The 16212-nt window shown below is 47.5% G+C and overlaps 1 protein-coding gene across 4 annotated transcripts in view; it reads left to right on the forward strand.

The window, feature by feature from the left end:
• The window catches only part of HK1 (hexokinase 1), a 117410-nt gene that overhangs the window by 99605 nt on the left and 1593 nt on the right, over positions 1 to 16212 (forward strand). For all 4 annotated transcript variants that reach the window (XM_064374220.1, XM_064374221.1, XM_012451435.2 and 1 more), the window contains 7 exons: positions 945 to 1093; positions 1306 to 1425; positions 2848 to 2943; positions 5648 to 5747; positions 8810 to 8993; positions 11315 to 11470; positions 14491 to 14724. In XM_064374220.1, coding sequence (XP_064230290.1) covers positions 945 to 1093; positions 1306 to 1425; positions 2848 to 2943; positions 5648 to 5747; positions 8810 to 8993; positions 11315 to 11470; positions 14491 to 14724 — 1039 coding nt within the window. The remainder of the gene's footprint in view (positions 1 to 944; positions 1094 to 1305; positions 1426 to 2847; positions 2944 to 5647; positions 5748 to 8809; positions 8994 to 11314; positions 11471 to 14490; positions 14725 to 16212) is intronic.

Below are 16212 nucleotides of genomic sequence, written 5' to 3' on the forward strand. Positions count from 1 at the left end.
TTTTCACTGGAGCTGAGCATTATGAGGAATCTGAAGAGCTTTTCAGATGGGTCCTTGGAGTAATGAATGTTTGTGACAGAAATGTGTCCTATGTGTAAGTTACTTAATACTGCATTATAAGCCACCCTCACACTTAGTGGCTTGAAACAACCACTCTTGATTATTGTTCACGCGTCTATGGGTCAGTTGCACGGTTCTGCTCATCAGGGCCGGGCTCGGCTGACCTCTGCTGGCCTCATTCGTGCATCTGCAGCCAGCTGGTGGGTCAGCTGGGAGGCAGATCTCAGATACCCTTTCCCACATGTCCAGCAGTTGGCTGTCGGCTGGGGTGCAGGGACGCCTGGCCCTGTGTCTCATCCTCCGGTGGGCCACCTGGCTGTTTAAGTGCTAGCAGCAAGGGCTACAAGGGAGAGGGGAAGACTTCAAAGCCTTCTGGAGGCCCAGGCTGGGGATAGGCTCAGGTTTGATTCTGCCACACTCTGTTGGCCTAAGCAATCCTAGGGCTGGGCCAGATCCCAGGGGAGGAGGAATTGACTCCATCTTTCGGTGGAAGGAGCTGCAGTCACATTGCAAAGGATTTTGCACATTTAGGGAAGGGAACGATGCGGCTGTTTTTGCAAATACCCCACACCCTGACATAGATATTAATTTTTGTAGGAGGTTTTCATTGTTGCAGCCCTGATGAAGTCTGTGTATTGTAACAGGTGATTTAATCACGTGCTTCCCTCTCAGTGTGGCTCGAAGTCTGTGGTGGTCAGGGGGTCAGGGGTGTAGTGCCGGCTCTTCCTCTAAATCTGTGCTCTAAAGGGAGGAGCTGCAGCTTCTCCACTATGTTTGCTATGGCGGTTCTCCCCTTGAAAGTCTGGAGTCTTAGGGTTACTGGCTTCCAAGAGGCACTTGGCTTTTCCTGTTCCTGACATTCTTTACGTTTTTTACTGCAACAGAGAATGGCGACTTCTTGGCCTTGGATCTTGGAGGAACTAATTTCCGTGTGCTGCTGGTGAAAATCCGTAGTGGGAAAAAGAGAACAGTGGAAATGCACAACAAGATCTACGCCATTCCTATTGAAATCATGCAGGGCACTGGGGAAGAGGTGAGATTACAGAACCACAGTGCATGTGTACTGCACACACGGCCAGTGGCACTGGCAGTCACGTGATGACCAGAATCTTCCCACAGCCATGCATTTGTATATTTGCATGCGTGTGTGTGTGTGTGTGTGTGTGTGTGTGTGTGTATACACTTGGTCCATGTCCACTGATAAAACCACAGAGAGCATGGGTGATCCTTTCTTTTCTCCTGCAGCTGTTTGATCACATTGTCACCTGCATCTCTGACTTCCTGGACTACATGGGGATCAAAGGCCCCAGGATGCCTCTGGGCTTCACGTTCTCATTTCCCTGCAAGCAGACGAGTCTGGATGCGGTGAGTGTCTGTCCTCAGGGCTGAGTCATCGGGCAGCACTGAATCCCCTGTGGCCCGGGTGGGCTGGCCCTTGAGGCTTCTCCAGCCTCAGTGTCATTCCTAAATGACAGTCACAGTCACAGTGGGTTGAGCCAGGCTTTATTTCACAGTCTGCAGGACATCCTGAGACTCTTCTCTCTTCTTTTCTCTTTGAAAGTAGTCACCTTTTCTGGGAAACCTTCTGGTCCTCCAGGCAAAGAAAGAACCTCATCTTGTTCTGTGCCCCCTTTTCCTTTGATGGTTGCCTTGCTTATAACACTTCTTACACAGTTAGTTATTAGTGACAGTGTCTTTTGTTTCTGCTAGTGGTATTCCGTAAGCAAGGACCTGTATCCCTGCACACCCTAGCACAGGGTCCAGTCAGAGGAGATAATAAATGTTTGTTCAATATATGGGATGAATCAGGGCCCAGGATCAGAGCTTGGGCACCTGCTGACTGCTGAGTGCTGGTCTCAGAGCTGAAGGTTACAGCTCCTGTCCTCTGGGAGCCCACAGTCTAGTTGGGGAGCTGAGTCCTTAACACCAGTGGCTCCAGCTCCATGCAGTCAGGGTTGGGGAGTGGATTCCAGGCAGAAGGAACTGATGGTGCAGAGTCACGGAGGCAAGACCCAGCCTGTTATGTTGGAATAGCTGCAGGTAGTTCTGGGTGTCACAGATGGAAAAGTGACCAGGCAGGAGTCCTGGAGGTAGATTTTAGGCCAAGGTTTAAGGCTTAATGAGCAGCCCTAGGAGAGCTAGGTAGGGCCACTTGCCTCTGTAAACAGGTTAATCCAGTCATGTCACTGGCTTGGGACTTTTTTCTTCTGAAACGTTTTTAGATCTCAGCAGTTAAATCTATGAAAAGTTGAGGGTTGTTTTTTGTTTGTTTGTTTTTAAAGCACTTCTCTTAGAACTTCTTATACCTCCACCTTGGATTCATCATAGTGAGCACACACCCAGGGTACTTTTTTCCCCAGCTAGTGTTGTAACTTCCATCCCGTGAAACCTAAAATGTACTTTAGGTAGTCACAGTGTTGCTAAACTCTTGGGATCCTTCAGTTATAGCATCAGCAGACTCTTCTGTACAGCTGGTTATGCCTGTGGCAGCACCAGAATCAGGATCTGGGCTCTCGTCCAGGAAAGCCATCTGCTGAGTGAACTTAGACATTACTATTTACCTGATGTGCCTCATTTTCTTCATCTGTGAAGTGGGATTATTTCAGACCCCTGTGAGGATGGTGAGGAGGGCCTATTCATATTTTATTGGTTTGTCATATGTTTGAACTCTGTCTCTGATGTTGTAAGCCCTCAGCAGTTGTTGACTCAGGAGGGTGGGTTGGAATTTTGTATTCTCCCCTTCTAGGTTAATTACACAGGACTCTCCTGGTGCTTTTTATGTTTCAGGGAATCTTGATCACGTGGACAAAGGGTTTTAAGGCAACAGACTGTGTGGGGCACGATGTAGTCACCTTACTAAGGGATGCGATAAAAAGGAGAGAGGTAACTATTAAAAGAATGTTTTTCAAAATCTTTACTGTTTTTGAAGCTTCTAAAAATTGTATTTGCCTGTTGTAAAGAATTCGGGTTGGGTGCGGTGGCTTACATCTGTAATCCCAGCACTTTGGGCGTCTGAGGTGGGCGGATCACAAAGTCAGGAGTTCGAGACCAGCCTGGCCAATATGGTGAAACCCCATCTCTACTAAAAATACAAAAATAAGCTGGGCATGGTGGCGTATGCCTGTAGTCCCAGCTACTTGGGAGGCTGAGGCAGAAGAATCACTTGAACCCGGGAGGTGGAGATTGCAGTGAGTCAAGATCACGCCACTGCACTCCAGCCTGGGCAACAGAGCAAGACTCCGTCTCAAAAAAAGAAAAAAAAAGAATTCAAACAATACAGAAGCATGTGACCTGGCCAAGAAAAGCTCCCTATTTCCTCACTCCACTGCCCGCAATAAAACAAGGGCTCATAGATTTGTGTTGTTAAAGGATGATTTTTTTTTAAGAAAGGTAAATCATGACTCTCATACAAATTGAAAGAGAAGTAGCCCCTGACAGGTGGGCACAGCCTGGCACTCTCAGTTAGGCCTTGGTGTTCTCCTGTGGAACACAAACAATTTCACAGAGTCCACAAACAATTGCAGAGCGGAAACATCAGACACAGCCACTCCATCTGGGACTATGATGGATTTAGACAAGAATAAGACCAGTCTGTAAGCATAGAATTGCCCCGGCTCCTGACAATATCCAATCCAGAGCAAAGCCCCACTTCTTTAAACCTTCCCCCAAACCATAACACAGACACAGATCCAAATTAAAAAAAATTTTTTTTAATTTTTAGAATTTTAAGGTGTTTTTTTTTTTGAGACACGATCTTACTCTGCTACCCAGGCTGGTGTGCAGTGGTGCAGTCTTGGCTCACTGCAACCTCTACCTCCCAGGCTCAAGCAGTCCTTCTGTTTCAGCCTCCCTAGTAGCTGGGACTACAGGTACGTGTCTACACTGGCTAATTTTTTGTATTTTTGGTAGAGATGGTGTTTTGTTATGTTGCCCAGGCTGGTCTCCAATTCCTGGGCTCAAGCAATCTGCTCACCTTGGTTTCCCAGTGTTGAGGTTTTTAAATAGAGGTGGGGTCTTGCTATGTTACCCTGGCTGGTCTTGAACTCCTGAGCTCAAGTGATCCTCCCGCCTCACCCTCCCAAAGTGTTGGGATTCTAAGTATGGGCCACCACACCCAGCCACTTTCTGAGATGCCTCCTGGGGTGTGTTCTCCGGTGTTGCAATGAGTCAGTCAAGTCCAGCTTTGTTAGATTATAGGTGTGTTTCTGGTGGTCTTTGGCTGGAGGACATTGAAAAAATATAAAATGAAAAATTCCAAAGATTTCATTTAACTCATTAATTAATGAGGGAGTCAGTAAGAGACTGTTTTCAATTGTTTTCTTTTGACTTTTTTTCAAACCCCATTGCACTGAGCAAAGTAAGAAATTTAAAAAACAAAACAAAACAAAAACAGTTCAAATGACAGTCTAAAGAGCAGATACCTAGGCAGTCAGGGAAGCTGAATGAGTGTCTGAAAGAGGACTGATTTGTCTGCTGTCTTTTATAGTTAAATAAAAAAAAAGAAAGGGCTGAGTTGCACCGGGAAGTGTGTGCTAGACTACTTACAATATTGCATTGAAAAGGTAGCTGCAGGTTGGGTGCAGTGGCTCACACCTGTAATCTCAACACTTTAGGAGGCCAAGGCAGGAGGATCGCTTGAACCCAGGAGTTGGAGACCAGCCTGGGCAACATAGTGAGATCCCATCTCTACAAGAAATTAAAAAAAGAAAAAATTAGCTGGTCACAGTGGTGCATACCTGTGGTCCCACCTACTTGGGAGGCTAAGGTGGGAGGATTACTTGAGCTCAGGAGGTTGAGTCTGCAGTGAGCCATGGTTGGGGTAGTGCACTCCAGCCTGGGTGACAGAGCAAGACTCTGTCTCTTAAATAAGAAAGGATACCTGCTGATCTATTTTTGCCCGTTTCACAACTATTAGTGTTAATTTTTCTAGCTTGCTTTCCATGCATTCACACACACACACACACTCTCTCTCTCTCTCTCTCTCTCTCTCTCTCTCTCAAAAACTAGGAATCATACCATATATGCAACATTACAATTTGCTTTTTTGATTTAATATGAAACAGGTATCCTTTCTCATCATTGCATTTAGACCAGCCTCATTCTTTTTCCTGGCTGCACAGGATTCCAGCATATGCCTGAATTGCGGTCTATATAGCCCATTTGACCTACATTTGGATTGTTTCCTCTTTCTGACTATTGAACATCATGCAGTAAATATCCTTGTATGTGTGCCTTTGTGCACCTGCATGACTATTTCTCAAGGACAGACTGCGAACAATGGATTTGACATTTTGCTATTTGGCCATTGCCGCTTGTCTTTCCTATTCTATGATTCCCTCTAATAGTATCATCCATAAAATGGGTAGAATACTTTCCCTTCCTTAGATCTCATATTTCAGATATATTTTTAATAGCAGTGGTTTAGTCCATAAAGGAATCTTCATTACCTTTTTGTAGACTGGTAGGAAAACCATCTTAGATGATGACCAGTGGCTCTCTGACTGCAGTGCAGCAGAGAGAGAACCAGCGGCATTCAAGCCAGGCATAGTGATCCTATTCCTAAAGCTGTGTCCATTTCTTTGCAAAGGAATTTGACCTGGACGTGGTGGCTGTAGTCAACGACACGGTGGGCACCATGATGACCTGTGCTTATGAGGAGCCCACCTGTGAGGTCGGACTGATTGTTGGTGAGTGTCTTGGAAGGTCTCTTTCCTGGGGAAGGGAAGGCTGGGGTTTTCCTATTTTGTGGGGCCTTGGCCCAGAAGCTCTGTCCTCTGTATGGGGTAGTCTTACCTGTCAGTATCGTTCCATGACCACCTCCAGAGTTCAGGGCTGGACGGAGCGGGCGGGGGGAGGGTCCCGTTTCCTAATGCATATTGCTTGTGATCAGACAGTCAAGAACTGAACTCTCCAGGAATGAGGCCCTAAAAGGCTCACGTGGCTTGAGTGGGAACAGGCACCTGGAGTGGGCCTGGTGAGCATGGCAGCTCTCTGGGCCTTGTATGGAGGGGCTCTGGGCAGGTATTGCAGAGGGATGGGGTGGGGAGGAGTCTGACGCTGGAAAGGAAGTAGAGCACCTCCTGTGCTGACCATGCTTAGAGCATAGAAAGGGGCAGGGTGGTCTTGGGCACCATGTTGCCTTTAGCAGCCGCTGTTTGTGCATGGTCCCAGCCACTGAAGGGGGTTGCAGAAGGGTTGTCTCTGCAGCTTGTTACCTTGTAATCCAAACACTTTAGGGGTCTGGGCCTCGAACACATAATTCCTGAAGCATATTGATTTGGGCTATGAGGAAACCATTTGTCCTGCTGATCCTGCTCCTGGTGTCAGGGGATGTTGGGAAAGACCCCGGAGTCTCTTGGCCAACATCTGCAGACTCTACCTGGCCAATGAGCAGTGGCACCCCTGCTACTGGATCAGTTGCTGAGTGTCTAGAGCTTGAGAAGATGCCCCAGCACTGCCTTCAGGTGCCAGGAAGACCTTTTCATTCATTGTTAAGCCACTTTACGCTTCTGTTGAAACTAAAAAAAAAACTAGGGAGCAGCTCCTGGTGAAAGGTTGTTGGGGCCTGACTTTCTCCACCCAGCCCCTCCCTTTCTTTCTATGAATGGGCTTAGGTATGAAATGCAAAGTTAGAATGACACAGCAGGTCTCCTCTTCCTGCAGGCCCCACCTTTCCTCCTGGGGAGGTCAGGCCCGCCCATCTCCTGGCACCAGGCTCCAGCGACATGCATAGCTACTTCTTTCCTCCATCAGTTTCCTCTTTGCTCAGGACTCCCATAGGCAAGATGTGTGGTTTCCATGTTTTGGCTTTGTATGCATCTCCTACCCCCATCATCTTCCATTCCTCTCAGTTTTAACCTTGGGTGAAAAGGGAGCTGAGAAAACAAAGAACAAAAATTGTCCAGGTGTACAGTTTTTGAACTCTACTTAAGTTTATTCAGAGGGGCTGAAAACTGCCAAAGCCTGTTGGTCTGGTCAGGGGGTGTGTCTTGTGTCCTCCTGATGAAAGTTCACCTGTATCCCACCCTGGATGGGTGGACAGTGTTCCCAGGAGCATCGTTAGCATCTCCTGGGAGCTTGTTAGAGATGCAGACGCTCAGGTCCCCGCCCAGGCCTCCTGAGTCTGGCTCTGCTTCTTAGGGTGCCCAGGTGATCCAGGTGCATATTAAAGTATGTGTGTGAAGCACTCTTCCTTGGTTAGTTGGTTAGTTTTTAAATTTCCAGTCTATTCAGGGAGACAAGTTCAATGACCACAAGCTTGGATATCATGGCAATTAAAACTGCTATGAAAGTTGCAGGATGCTTGCCTTCAGTTTTTTAGCACCTCAGTGCAAACAGTCTGTGGTCCTTCTATTTTATTTTTATTTTTGAGACAGAGTTTTGCTCTTGCTTCCCAAGCTGGAGTGCAATGGTGCGATCTCGGTTCATTGCAACCTCCACTTCCCGGGTTCAAGCGATTCTCCTGCCTTAGCCTCCTGAGTAGCTGGGATTACAGGCATGTGCCACCACACCCAGCTAATTTTGTATTTTTAGTAGAGATGGGGTTTCTTCATGTTGGTCAGGCTGGTCTCAAACTCCCAACCTTAGGTGATCTGCTTGCCTTGGCCCCACAAAGTGCTAGGATTACAGGCGTGAGCCACTGTGCCCAGCGGTCCTTCTATTTTGAGTGACTCTGCTCTAGAGGGTTCAGGAAAGGAAGTCAGAGATCCCTGAGCCCCTGGAAAGCATATGCCAGGTTGCATGTTTGCGGTGTGTGGGTACACTCAGAGAAAGGTACCTTTTTCACAGAAGAATCCTCTGATCTTCAGAGATCTGATACAAATAGGATGAAAAACCATTGCTTTCGAAAGGCCCCCTTGAAATGCAGAAGACACTGTCCTGCCCTGCACTAACTGTGGGCTTCATTCTAAGACACGTAGGAAAGTTTATTGAGCAGGCATAGTTCATGACCAACCATCCTTGTCAAGAAAAGATAAATGGGGCTGGCGTGGTGCCTCATGCTTCTAATCCCAGCACTTTGGGAGGCTGAGGCAAGAAGGGTAGCTTGAGCCCAGGAGTTTGAGATAAACCTGGGCAACATGGCAAAACCCTATCTCTACTAAAAATTTTAAAAAATTAACTGGGCATGGTGGTGATGCCTGTAGTCCCAGCTACTTGAAAGGCTGAGGTGGGAAAATCATTTGAGCCGTGGATGTGGAGGTTGCAGTGAGCTGAGATTGCACCACTGTACTCCAGCCTGGGTGGCAGTGCCAGATCCCGTCTTGAAGAAAAGAAAAAGAAAATAAGTGAATGTCCATGGTATAATAGAAAATAATCCCCTAATGTTTTATCCACATACATGTAGGCATGTGTAACTGAGTAGGCATGTGTGCATGTTTTTGTGTGTATATGTATATATTTTTTTCTGGTCTGAATGTTGCCTAAACTTCCACCATTGAAGCTTCATCCCTTTGCTATATATAAAGCCATCTTCTAGTAAAATGAACATAACCCTACCTGGACAGGTAAACACATAGGCTCTTGGCCAAAAGTCAGCTAAGCAGATAGTCTCTGGGTGATGTGGCTCAAACTCTCTGTTTACATTTCAAAAATTTTCTGGAAATCACTGGGAAAGCAAAACTGTTACTTTGTTCATCATAAAAAAAAAGTGCCCCCTGTCTGTGGAACCTTAGATCCCAGACCCCAGACCCAGTTGCATGACCCCCAAATGCAAGGCCACTGCTCCTCATTGGCTCCTCGTGTGTTCCAGGGACCGGCAGCAATGCCTGCTACATGGAGGAGATGAAGAACGTGGAGATGGTGGACGGGGACCAGGGACAGATGTGCATCAACATGGAGTGGGGGGCCTTTGGGGACAACGGGTGTCTGGATGACATCAGGACAAATTATGACAGACTGGTGGACGAATATTCCCTAAATGCCGGGAAACAAAGGTAACCCCGCTCGGCGGAGAGGACATCCACAGTCCTCTGTTGTCCCCACAGTCGGGGTGGGGACAACACTTGGCTGCATTCTTGCAGTGGAATATGTTTCTAGGAGGAGAGATCTGAATAGAGGCTTCAAGACTGGGCCCCCTGGCTCAGTCCTGACCTTGGCTTTTTTGTCTACAGACAGCAGAGAACAAGGGAGGATAGACCCCCAGTGTGGTGCATGATGCTAAGCTTAGGGCTGATGCCCGTCTAGGGGCCGCCTGGAGGATTCTGGCCTTCCAGTCCTCTTGCTGTGTGCCTTACCCATCAGAATAACAACGGGGTGGGGTGAAGGTGGCTGGGCGGTGGGTTATTGAAGCAGAGGCCCTGTCCCAGTCGTCCTTCCCTCCGTGAGCCTCCTGCACCACCTAGTGGCCACGTGGAGCTTTGCAGCTCAGGTCTCAGAGACCATGTCTGAAATGGCAGTGTCCACCATACTCCAAAATGAGACAAATGACCCTTTGTCTCAAGCCCCCAGGAATCAGGCCATCCTCTGCCACAGCCAGGATGAGTTGGTCCAAGTTGTCTCTCCTGGAGCAGAAAGAAGGGCTGGAGTAGCACCCAACATGAGTTATTCCCTAGCCCCCCTCAAGGTTTTTGCCTTTTCTGAATACCACCTATGCTGTTATTTACTTAGAGTTTTTCTTTAAATCACCTTATAGTCTTTTTATTTTTTTTGAGATGGAGTTTTGCTCTTGTTGCCCAGGCTAGAGTGCAATGGCATGATCTCGGCTCACAGCAACCTCTGCCTCCCAGGTTCAAACGATTCTCCTGCCTAAGCCTCCTGAGTAGTTGTGATTACAGGCATGTGCCACCACGCCTGGCTGATTTTGTATTTTTAGTAGAGACAGGGTTTCTCCATGTTGATCAGGCTGGTCTCGAACTCCTGACCTCAGAAGAGCCACCCGCCTCGGCCTCCCAAAGTGCTGGGATTATAGGCGTGAGCCACTGTGCCTGGCACTAGTCTTTACTGACATTTAATGAAGGTGGAAAAAGAAGGAGAACCAATGTTACCATAAACAGATGGTAACAGTAAAATGAGTGTAGTGAAGAACTATGTTACTCATGTCTAGCTAGATGCTTCGTCTGTCAAAAGCTCTGAACTAAAACCCCCTTTGGGCTGGGTGCTGTGGGTCATCAAACTGATCCTAGCACTTTGGGAGGCCGAGGCAGGCGGATTGCTTGAATTCAGGAGTTTGAGACCACCCTGGGCAACATAGCGAGACCCACCCCATCTCTACTACAAATTACTAACAATAATAACAATAACAGTGAGGCCCCTTGGTTAAAAAGGGGGGATCAGCAAGTGTTGGAAGGGGTTAAAGACATGTCAGCACCAAGCAGGGGTGGTCTCTGAGTGGGATGAGAAGGACTGGATGGAACTTGGTAGTGGCGCCCACCCTCTGTGATTCCATGCTGTTTCATGTTCTTCCATGGACCACATGAAATAGGAGGAATCCTGGAGTATCTGAATTCCAGGGGACTCATCTCAGCTTTGGGACACTGGGCTTGCACATGTGCCATGGAAATAAATCAATCCTGTTATTTCTTGAGATTCTTGAGCATGGAGAGGGCAGGAAATTCAAAGTCCCAAGAACAGGTTGACCTCCAGTGTGTTGTGGCCACTGAATTCTCCCTCTTGTGTGGCCCTGTCACTCTGTTGTGGGCTTGACCAGTACTCTGGGTATTTGCAAAACCTTCAGAAAAATCTAGGAACCTTTTTCTGTCTTCTTGTTCCTTTAAGACTTAGCCCAGTCATTTGCTTATTCTGCAGATATTTTTGGGGCACTTTACTGAGGGCCCAGTGCTATGCTGTGCTGTGCCCTGGGGACTCAGAGCTGAACGAGACACACATGACCTGTCCTCTTGGGGCTGTCCCTGCAGCAGTGGTTGTGGAGCAGTGGGCTCATGTGTGTTGTGAAGGAGGAGAATGGGGAGGTGTGTGGGAACCTGAAACAAGCAGGTAGAACCCAGGATGGAGGAGGAGGACAAGCTCTCAGGGAAGTGGCTTTGGGGCAAGAGCTGGAGTTTAGCTAAGGAGGGAGATCAGTCTAGCGGGTAGGAATGAATGCCGGTGGTTCTGTTTCTGATGTGAGAGAGTGGAGGACTCCCTGGTCCTTGCTGGTGCTCCCACTCTGCCTCTGCAGCAGCACAGGCTGCAGGGCACATGGCTGTTGGGGATGTACTAAGGGGCAGTAAGAGATGCGGAATGACCATGAGACCAAGGGCTGACAGTCCTCCTGGCCACTTCCCATAGACACCCTAGGCCCCTCCTCCCATCTCAGGTACGAGAAGATGATCAGTGGCATGTACCTGGGTGAAATCGTCCGCAACATCTTGATCGACTTCACCAAGAAGGGATTCCTTTTCCGAGGGCAGATCTCTGAGACGCTGAAGACCCGGGGCATCTTTGAGACCAAGTTCCTCTCTCAGATCGAGAGGTGAGTGGGTAGTGCCTTCCCTGCCAGCACCCACCCTTCAGAGGTCGTCTGGTCAGTGGATTGTGATGGGGGTGGTAGGGACCCTAGGGGACATTTTGGCCATATGTGAGGTTTTTATTCTCCTCTGGAATAGCAGACCCTGGGCATTTGCATAGTGAAATCATATATTACTTTTCCTTTGATCTGTCCTTTATGTTGGGGCATTATATTGATTTATGTGAAATTATGTGTGTAAGAAGGTTATATGGATTCCATTTCAGATCGTAAAGGTGCATTACAAATGCTTATATTGGGGGAGCGTAGGGCCCACCCTGGATTTATCTGAAAGGCAGCCTGGGGTCCAGTGTCAGCCACCCAGGAGCTGAAGTCCTTCAGCAAGTTGCTCCTCCTTTCTACTTTTCTCTTTGCCTCTGCTGTCTTCCAAGGCACGCTGTGTGAGGAGGAAACATGGTCAGAAAAACAAGCAACTGTGCAAATACCATCTTCTTAGAATGGTCATAGTAACCTAACGCAGGCTCTGAGTGAATAACCTAGCAGGCTGGGTGTGCTGGCTCATGCCTGTAATCCCAGCACTTTAGGAGGCCGAGGCAGGCGGATCACTTGAGCTCAGGTGTTCGAGACCAGCCCAGGCAACATGGCAAGACCTCATTTCTACAAAAAGAATAAAAACTGGCTGGGTGTGGTGGTACATTCCTGTGGTCCCAGCTCTTCAGGAGGCTGAGGTGGGAGGATGGCTTGAGCCCAGGAGGCAGAGGTTGCAGTGAGCTGAGATGGCACCACTGCACTCCAGCCTGGGCGACAGAGACAAACCCTGTCTCAAAAAAAAAAAAAAAAGAAAGAAAGAAAAATATTAAATCTTAAACAAAAAACCTAACAAGCCTATACATTGCTTACCCAGGCAAAATGGTTTTTAAGTATTCAATTCAGTGGCATTAAGTAGATTCACGTAGTTGTACAGCCACCACCACTATCCATTTCCAGAACTCTTTTCTTTTCTTTTTTGTTTTTTTAAAGATGGGGTTTCACCATGTTAGCCAGGCTGGTCTCGAACTCCTGACCTCAAGTGATCCACCCACCTCAGCCTCCCAAAGTGCTGGGATTACAGGCATGAGCCACCACGCCCAGCTCTTTTCATCTTCTCAACTGAAACTCTGTATGCAGCAAACACTAGCTCCTCATTCCTCCCTCCCCCCACCCCTGGCAACCAACATTCTACTCTCTGTCTCTCTGAATTTGACAACTCTGGATACTTAATATAAATAGGATCATACAGCATTTGTCCTTTGTGACTGGCTTAATTCACTTAGCATAATGTCTTTCAGGTTCACCTGTATCGTGGCACGTGTCACAATAACCTTATTGTTAAGGCTGAGTGATATTCCATTGCACGCACACACTGCATTTTGTTTATCCACTCATCCCTCCATGGACACTTGGCTTGCTACCACTTTTTGGATATTGTGACAAATGCTGCTGTGAACACGGGTGACCAGTATCTCCTTGAGTCCCTTCTTTCAGTTTTTGTGTGTGTATACGCACCCCAAGTGGAATTGCGGGATCATATGGCAATTCCCTGTTTAATTTTTTGAGGAACCACCATATTGTTTTCCACAGTGGCTCTAACATTTTACATCCCCACCAGCAGCCCTTGAAAGCTCTAGTTTCTCCACATCCTCACCAACACTTGTTATTTTCTGGGTTGAGAATAGCCATCCTAATGGGTGTGAAGTGGTAGGGAAAGTCTTTTCAAGCATAATAGCAAAGAAAGAAATCATAAAGAAAAACTGCCAAATATAGCTACATAGCATCTATAAGTTAAAAAAAAAAAAAAAGTAGTAATCAAACTTAAAAGGCAACGGTAAACTGAGGAAGACATTTGTACTGTGTGTGACAAGATGCCTAGCAGGGCATGGTGGGCTTTGGCAGGTCTGCTCTAGACCTGCCCTGCTCTTCTCCACCGGCTGCGTGCTTTGAGTGAGATACTCCGTTTCTCCCAGCCTCAGTTTCCTTATCTTTAAAATGTGAATAGTCACACATGCATTGGATGCATCGGTTGGTTGAGGAGTAAGTACGGTAATGTATGTAAAATACACGTTACGTGGTAAGTCCTCCGAGCAGCGTGGCTGGTCTTCTTTGTTTCCATCCCAGTCATCATCATCTCTTTCCATTTAATATAAACAAAACAAATATCCCGGGAGAAGAGTCTTGAGACATAAGAGGTTTATATGAGTTTATATGAGACATAAGAGCTTATATGGTCAAAGAACAAATGAAAAAAAAAATCATCCTCACTAATAGAGAAGAATATAAATTAAACCACAGTGTTGTGATGCCATCTTATAAAACTGTCAAAAGTTGTAAAAAATGGTCTTTTCCACTGAGTATAAGTGTGGCCAAATACTCTGCTGAGGAGAGAGTAAATTGGTGCAATTTTCTGAAAGGCATCTGGCAATGTATAGCAAAAGCTCTTTCACCCAGAAGTTTATCCTAAGGAAAAAAATGAGAATTGCACACAAAGGTTTATAAACAAACTTTATCAAAATGTTTCTTTATAATAGCAGAAAATTACAATTAACTTGAATTTCTCCAAACTGGCTAAAGAAAGCATGGTATGTCCCTAGTGTGGAATACTGTGGCAGCTGTTGGCAGTCCTGTTTGCAGATAAGGCTGTAGGAAATTGCCCAATGTGTAAAATGGGAAAAGAGGAAGAAAATCACATCTCGATGTCAAGCCCATTTTGCATATCGTGAGAAACATACCAGCTAGGAAAAGTAAACTGGAAGGAAATATATTAAAATGTGAATAGCATTTTCCTAGATGTTGACACAGTGAATGGTTTAAATTTTTCAATTTTTATTTTACTAGATTTGCCAGATTCTCCACAATTTAACATGGAATGCTTGCCCTTGACTCTATTTGTGGATGAGTACAGTGACTGGGGGCCTGTCCTTTGGAGGCGGTCCCCAGGCTGCTCTTGTGGGTCCCGCTTCAGCCAGCCCTCTGGCTTTTGTCTCCTACAGTGACCGATTAGCACTGCTCCAGGTCCGGGCCATCCTCCAGCAGTTGGGTCTGAATAGCACCTGCGATGACAGTATCCTCGTCAAGACCGTGTGCGGGGTGGTGTCCAGGAGGGCTGCGCAGCTGTGTGGCGCAGGCATGGCTGCGGTGGTGGATAAGATCCGCGAGAACAGAGGACTGGACCGTCTGAACGTGACTGTGGGAGTGGATGGGACGCTCTACAAGCTTCATCCGCAGTGAGTGGGCCTTCCAGTTGGGATGCACAGAGCTTGCTGGGATCCCTTTGGGTTAGGGGATATCAGGGTGTGGTTCACGCTGGGGAAATTCCCTGCCAGAGCCCAGCCAGCCTGAAGGCTCTGCGTTCAGGAACTGGGGATTATCTGGGACAAGGTAATGAACAGTTTGTAGGGTTTGACTGGGATCCTTAGGGAGAGAGAGAAGTGGCTTCACTTCACCAGCTCACACCAGTGACATGATGTGACCCTCACCCCACTCCTCCTGGGCCCCCTTAGGTGGGGGCTTGGCAGTGGGAGAGGAGGTGAGGGTGAGGGTGGGCATGGGCTCACTCATAAGCCTGGTGAGCTGTGGTCAGACCAGAGGCTATGTAGGTGCGTGGGGAGATCGTATTAAGAAAGGGGAGGAGCCGGTGCAGTGGCTCACACTTTAGTCCCGCATTTTGGAGAGGCCTAGGTTGGAGGACTGCTTGAGTCCAGAAGTTTGAGACCAGCCTGGGCAACATAGTAAGACGTTCTCTGTACAAAAAATTTTTGAAAATTAGCCAGGCGTGGTGGTACACGCCTGTAGTCCCAGCTACTTGGGAAGCTGGGGGTGGGAGGTAGAGGTTGCTTAAGGCTGGGGGGTAGAGGTTGTAGTGAGCCCAGATCACGCCACTGTACTCCAGCCTGGGCAACAGAGTGAGACCCTGTCTCAAAAAATAACATAAGAAAGGAGGAGAGCCACTGCCTTGTTCAGCTGCTGAATCAGTTCGCTAAGATTGGAAGAGCGGGAGTGGTCTGGGCCCTGGGCTTCCTGGCAGGAAGGGGTAGGGAGTGGCCTCTCTCTGGTCACGCATCTGACCCCCCCATGCCAGAAAAGGACATGTGACTCCACTTGCTTTGTGATTGTGATCCGCATGTCTCAAAGCTTGGCTCTTAGGAATAGGGTGACCATATTATTTATTTATTGTCTACACTAGAGTATTCTTGCCAGTCAAGAGTACTAGTAATGATTACTCTGGGACTGTAGGCAAACTAAGACCATCCCAGATAAACGAGGCCATAGTGTCACCCTAATTAAAAGCAACCTCACCTGACTCAATGTAGACATTACCTGCTTACCTCATGGCTGTGGCTTGGGATGGAACCATCTGTCTTGCTCCATCCTCACCTCTGTCTCTTCACCTTAACAGCTGTCCTTGCCATCAGCTGAGGCAGCACATAGGTGTGGTTTAGAGCTAGGCTTTGGAGCCACATGCTCTTGGATTTAACCCTGGCACCGACACTTAGAATCTATGTGCAATTGCTTACTCCCTGAAAAATCTCATATTCCTCATGGGATGGCAGCCTCTGGCAGGACTAAAAATTAGATCTATAAAGTAAGGGGCACCTAGTAGGTCCTCAAACTTCTTGGCTTAAGTGATCCTCCCTGCTTGGCTTCCCAAAGTGCTGGGATTACAAGCATGAGCCACCGCACTCAGCCCACCTGATAGGTCCCCAACCAAGAGC

The sequence above is a fragment of the Aotus nancymaae genome, unplaced genomic scaffold (assembly GCF_030222135.1).
Source record: "Aotus nancymaae isolate 86718 unplaced genomic scaffold, 86718_ANA_hifiasm-v0.15.2.pri h1tg000010l, whole genome shotgun sequence".
Taxonomy (NCBI): domain Eukaryota; kingdom Metazoa; phylum Chordata; class Mammalia; order Primates; family Aotidae; genus Aotus; species Aotus nancymaae.